Source organism: Puntigrus tetrazona, unplaced genomic scaffold, assembly GCF_018831695.1.
Source record: "Puntigrus tetrazona isolate hp1 unplaced genomic scaffold, ASM1883169v1 S000000472, whole genome shotgun sequence".
In the NCBI taxonomy this organism is placed as follows: domain Eukaryota; kingdom Metazoa; phylum Chordata; class Actinopteri; order Cypriniformes; family Cyprinidae; genus Puntigrus; species Puntigrus tetrazona.
In genome coordinates, this window is record NW_025048114.1 from 55,001 (window position 1) to 61,669 (window position 6,669).

The following is a 6,669-nucleotide window of genomic DNA, read 5'->3' on the forward strand; positions in this document are numbered from 1 at the left end:
ATTATTCTCGATTACTAGTTAGACGGCGCTACTAAAAACGCTCGCATCACTGAAGCCAGGCCAGTAGATGGCGATGTCACATTATAAACATTACACTTTTCTCAAGCCTGCATGCTAGCACAAGTAAATGGATTGTTTTTTTATTTGTAAGAATCCGCAGTTTGCGCGTCGGTTCACTTGCGCGACAGCTACCTAATTACTGTTTTTTTACAATTTTTAAGTGAGCCAGAGACGCGCTCTTTCCAGACAATCCCCCCTGAGACAACACCGTCGATTGCGTCCGTGAGATATCGTCGCTAGCAGTTTCTTCGTAGCTGGCAGGACGTTTTGTTTGTCGTGGCGGTGATCTGACGTCCCTCTCTTTGATCTGAGAGTCGTCAGCTTTAATGCATTGAGATCAGGCTCCCTCTGTGCTTTTTAGCTCCGTTTCAAAGACGGTCCTCGGCCGAACTCTTGCAGGATCGCTGCGTTCTGCGCTGTACGGACACCTTTTGGGGCATCGGATGAAATTTACATGGAAAGACCCACCTGGGACGCCACACGGCTCTGTAATATATATATATATATATATATATATATATATATATATATATATATATATATATATATATATATATATATATATATATATATATATATATATATATATATTAAATCGTTGTAAATAAACGCTAGTTAAAATGGGTAAAACTAAAATATTTAATAAGTAAAAATTAAGTGTAATGTATTTTTATATATATATATATATGTATATATATGTGTATGTATATATATATGTGTATATATATATATATATATATATATGTATATATGTGTGTGTGTGTGTGTGTGTGTTGTGTTGGTTAAGAATGACATTAGAGTGTGTAACTGGTATTTTTTTGGAGCTAGCACAACTGGTCTAGAGTTACAGGACATGCTTACAGCGTTTGCATGGTTTCTCTGGAGATGGCCTTCAAAATCTCTTCAAACCTCAGAGAGAACAAGCAGATAAGTCGGCGCCGTGGCTCCTCTGCATCAGTAACTTCCCAGCGTCCAAAAGTGACACATTTTTGCTGCGTCCTTGTTTTCTGACACATCCGTCCCGGTCGGGGAAGGTCACGACGGACCATCTACTGGGAAACACTGGCTGTTTTCTCAAAATATTGCTATTCTTTATAGTTTCAATTAAATGTAACTGTATCATCCGTGTGTGTGTGTGAGTGCGCGTTTCTTTTGTATAGCAAAGATCAGTTACATTGAACAAAAGTCCCAATAAATACATTCATAATGGAAAAAAAAATTGCTTTTTTAAATGCGTGCCGTTTTTCAACATTTCAACGTTCATCAAAGAATCCTGAAACTTAATGTATCGTAAAAAAAATATATATATACACAGTATATTTATGAAGAGAACAAAATCATCACTTTCTGATAAACGTTTACTAAATATCTCCACAGATTATAATAATTATCATATCAGGATAAAAGCTTATCCTGCTCATATTTCCTGCAATTTATGCACATCTTTCATTTTCAACCTGCGCTTTTTTCCTTATCTTCCAATACATGCAAAAAAAAATGGAAACAGCTACAGAAAACTGGAGTAATGATGCCACAGAAATAAATTACATTTTATTATAGATTTTTTTATTATATTTTAATTATATTTTTTTTTTTAAATGGGATTTTTTTTTTTCAAATTATTTCTTTTTTTTTTTTATTAAAGATGCTTCATTAAGACATTTTTGAGCGTTAGAGTATACTAACTTTTCTCTATTCTAATATATTGGAGCTCATCATGGTTGGAGATGAAAGAACACATTACGTGCTTCCAGAGAAACGGTCTGACGTGAACAAGCTCCAAGCGATAAATGTACAGAAACAGTCCCTGAAGGATCGGGCTGTCAGCTGAAGTAGAAGGAGACTTTGATGTTGTTTCGCTCACACACTTCACAAACATCAACCCCAACACAAACGTCAAGCGTTCGGTTTTGCAGATTATTAGGAGAAACTTGTGAAATCAGCGTCTCTTTTGTCAGGGTTTCATTCTGTCTGGTTAATTAAAGCTTGGAAACACATTCTTAGTGACGTTCGTTCTTAATTTAACCTCTTTGTTTCTTTGATAGCTGCACGAAAGGCCCCGAATTCCCCCGAATTTGTCTCACTTCTTGCTGAGGTCTTGTCTTCTCTGCATTTGGGTTTTCAGATGTTGGTGGAGCCTGATAACGTGACGATGGTGAGACTCATCCTGCGACAGCCCTCCTCCGAATGGATCGATTTCAGCGTCCAGGAAATTAACATTTACCCGTCTGCTAAAGAGGTTCTCGTGTGCTGTGTGTCGAGGGGTTTGAGACACTGGAGAAAGAGCTGCAAAATTATACCTGCGTTGTATGTTAAATCAGATAGATAGAGAGACAGAGAGGACGGATAGAGGGAGACAGACGGATAGAGAGAGAGAGAGAGGAAGGATAGAGAGAGATGGAGGACAGACGGAGAGAGAGAGACGAAGGACGGATAGATAGACAGAGAGAGAGACACGGACGGACAGAGAGAGAGAGAGGACAGATAGAGAGAGAGAGACGGAGGATAGATAGAGAGAGACGGAGGATAGATAGAGAGAGAAAGAGAGAGAGGACGGATAGAGGGAGACAGATGGATAGATAGAGAGACAGAGAGGACGGATAGAGGGAGACAGACGGATAGAGAGAGAGACAGAGAGAGGACGGATAGAGAGAGAGACAGAGAGGATGGATAGAGGGAGACAGACGGATAGAGAGAGAGAGGAAGGATAGAGAGAGATGGAGGACGGATAGAGACAGAGGACAGACAGAGAGAGACGAAGGACGGATAGAGAGAGAAAGAGAGGACAGATAGAGAGAGAGAGATGGAGGATGGACTGATAGAGGGAGAGACAGAGAGAGAGGACGGATAGAGAGAGATGGAGGACAGACGGATAGAGAGAGAGGGAGATAGAGAGAGAGAGAGAGGACGGATAGATAGAGACGGACGGATAGAGAGAGAGAGACGGTGGACAGATAGACAGAGGACGGATAGAGAGAGGACAGATAGAGAGAGATGGAGGATGGATAGATAGAGACACGGATGGACAGAGAGAGAGAGACATGGACAGACAGAGAGAGAGAGAGAGAGAGAGAGACGGTGGACAGATAGACGGAGGATGGATAGAGAGAGAGAGGACAGATAGATAGAGAGATGGAGGACGGATAGATAGAGAGAGAGAGAGAGACGGAGGACGGATAGATAGAGAGAGAGAGACACGGACGGATAGAGAGAGAGAGAGAAATGGTGGACAGATAGACAGGACGGATAGAGAGAGGACATATAGAGAGAGAGACAGAGAATGGATAGATACAGAGAGACGGAGGACGGACAGATAGAGAGAGAGAGAGACACGGACAGGTAGAGTGAGAGAGAGGACGGATAGAGAGAGAGAGATGGTGGACAGAAAGACAGAGGATGGATAGAGAGAGAGAGACATGGACGCACGGACAGAGAGAAAGAGAGAGACGGTGGACAGATTGTTAGAGAGAGAGAGAGACAGAGGACAAATTGATACAGAGGACGGATAGAGAAAGAGAGAGAGAGATAGACGGACAGGTGGATAGATAGTTTAATATTTCATAAAGACCTGCAGAGTTGATCAGTGGATATTATTTTTGTCTTTCCAGGAGCATTAGAGACTCTTGCTTTTTTTTTTTTTTGCCGTGTTTGTTTATTTTTTTCTGCTTCTGCAGATAATTTTTGCTTGCTTGTTTGACTAGAATTTGGTTCCGTTTATATTCAGATATCATTTTCGTCAGAGTTGATCAGTGGATGCAAGTTTTAAGTTTTTCCAACATTCAAAGAAGATTGTTGTTTCTTTTCAGTGCTTGTTTGAACTTCACGCGCTTCTATTTTGCTAATTTGACCATTTTCATGCAGTTATCGTTCATTTTATTGCATAGTATTTATTTTACTCGAACCGTTATTTGACTGAAGCCTTGCTGTGTTTGTCTGAGAAGGACTCGGAGCGAGACGTTCCTGCCTGGATATCTACCCTCACACCTGTAGAGGAACCTCTCGATCTGAATGTGAGTATCTCGTGTCTTACTCCAGAACAGTTGTCTTCAGAGTATTCAAAAACTGGTTGAACAACATATACAACGCTCCCTAGAAAGACGTCAGTGGCGTATCATTTACTCTCAGCCGTCTGTGGTTTCTACGTGTTCCTGCCGCTGCAAGAGGTTTTTTTCAATCACCTAACACTGTGGCCACGTCTCATCTACATTAGAAATGTCCGATGGTTTCAAAGTGTCTCTTTAGATTCGTTGACGATCGCTCAACTTAATGTTTATTTATACGGCTTCACCTGAAAAGTAATTGCAGTTCATGGTTTATTGTTTACCGGCGGTATTGTTCTCAAGGAATTAATGCTACATCTCTGACGTCTTGTATTGCCGACCGTTTCCAAGTTTGGAAAAACAACTTCAGCTCACTGCATTCAGCTTTCGGTCTGAACATCATATTTAAGGATGCATCGTTTTTAAGGATAGATATTTGTTCTGGAAAACAAATCAAAGACATCAATGAAGATGCGGCGACTTCTGATTTCTTAAAGTTCTGGGAACTCTGATAAATGGCCGTTAAGCTTTGTAGAAACCCCTGTTTTCGTCTACAGTAATGAAATCATTAGAACCTTTTAGGTTTTAGAAAACGGGTTCAACGTAATATTGGTGCTTTAGAAGAAAAATGTGAGGAGTACAGACTGTTTTAATGATAATTATTCTCCTCTCTATGACAGACGGTACTTTACTGCCACGTGCTGGTCGTAACTGAATCTGCAACCTCGCAAATATCAAGATTCGGCTCATTTTAATTTGGTTTATCTAGCTCTGCTGGATGTAGGCAAAATTAAAAACGATGATGCTGATTTCTGAGTGCACTGCATCTTTAATAAATGGCGCAATGCTGCAGTTGATGTCTGTGTGTGTGTGTGTCCGCCAGGGACTTCCTGATCCAGAGACGGTTTCCTCCAGCATCCAGCAGATGTGGGCACTGACTGAGATCATGCAGGCGAGCCAAACCGCGGCTTCCATCGGACGCTTCGACGTGAGCCGCGCTTCTAACACTCTTCTGTCCATCGTTACATGTCTTTCGGGCTGAATTAACATTAACAGGTTGATTTCTTTCGCAGGTGGAAGGCTCTTATGACGTCAAACTGCTGTCGTACACGTGAAGGGAAAGCTGAAAACCCAACCGTATTTCAAGAACATCAACTGTTTATTATTTAATTTCTTAAAGTAGCGACTTCGTGTTTAAAGCGCGCAGTCCGTTGCTTTTTTTGTGTTTAAAATTTGCATAAGAGAGTACACCATGCATCCATTTTTTTGTGTTTTTGGCTCGTCCTGAATCATTACGGTACACCTTTAATAAGTATTCAGCGGAGTAGTCCAGTACCTGCGTGATTCGCCATAGACAAACAGAAAGAAGTAGATCCGGCTACATTGTTCTTCCGCAAGACGCACACAGTTCTGTTTATTAACTGCTAGAGCGCTAACAGTTACAGACTGCAGCTTTAAAATTATAGTTTTATTTATATATTTTTTCCCACTTAATGTTTATATCTATTGTATAATATATTGTTTGAGCCTTTCAGCACAAACCATTTCAAATTAATCGAAGTTATCGAAAGCCTGTATTTTATCGGTTGCCATCTAAATTAGATTGCTTTACGCTTTTGTGTATTTACAAGCAATAAAATAATAGTCTGTGTGCGCAAATGTGTCTTATTCATCTTAAGGCTTTACCCCCAAGGATGGTTCCCTAACACGTTCACAAAGGGATGAATCCACATTACAACAGCTATTTTTGTGTTTTGATCACTTTTTAACTTTCTTCCACAGATCCATCGCGGCTCCTCGGTGGGCGGTCCTTATTCGACGGCTCACACGCTATCACGCGCCCTAAAGATGGCGCTGACCCCGTTTACGCTGTAATTGAACTATACTACAACTCTGTTGCACACGCAGAAACAATATCGTCGGAGTCACTGTCAGAACTAGCCGATGAACGATACAGACTTTGACATCCAATCAAAATCCATCTCGCTATAACGAGCTCACGAATTTAAAGTCTAGTTCAGCCTGCACGCTATTTCTTTATTGTTATCTTTAGTTATCGTCCTTGGAGCATACGGGACTTTGATCTCTGTGTCTGCAAATATCACTCATTAATCTTAGTTTGTAATGTACAGCCTTCATTCTGAAGATTTATTGTAATTTTAAGCACGAGTCTACGTAATACGACAAGCTAAATGTTAAGATAATCTTCATCTCGCGGTTCCGAAACAAAACCGTCTTGCCGGACTTTACTATCTTTTGACGACTATTTTCAAATGTTAATGAAATGCGTCTCACTTTGTGTTAATTAAAACTCAGCGGACATGTTCGTGGTTGCCAGGCAGTAATCAAGAGCAGTGCTGCTTCCTAATGCTAATCATTGGAAATCAATGGTCGGCGTCCAAGAGGAGCCTCCATCTGTCTCTGCTGGCATCTCCTGAACATCAGAGAGACCATCATCGTCTATGCAACATTAGCCTGCAAATGGAGCTCCTCGAATTCATCCCACAATACCGGACGAAAAGATCTCCTTGTGCAGAAACCGATGGAATATTCCTAAGTTAGCTATCTT

At 40.8% G+C, this 6,669-nt stretch overlaps 1 protein-coding gene across 1 annotated transcript in view; it reads left to right on the forward strand.

Annotated features, from left to right (window-relative positions):
- The window catches only part of nicn1 (nicolin 1), a gene marked incomplete at its 5' end in the record, with an annotated part of 13,335 nt that extends 7,576 nt beyond the window's left edge, over nucleotides 1–5,759 (forward strand). The window contains 4 exon segments of the mRNA XM_043231929.1: nucleotides 2,186–2,299; nucleotides 4,002–4,070; nucleotides 4,984–5,088; nucleotides 5,174–5,759. Coding sequence (XP_043087864.1) covers nucleotides 2,186–2,299; nucleotides 4,002–4,070; nucleotides 4,984–5,088; nucleotides 5,174–5,215 — 330 coding nt within the window.
- Nucleotides 5,760–6,669: the final 910 nt, after the last annotated feature.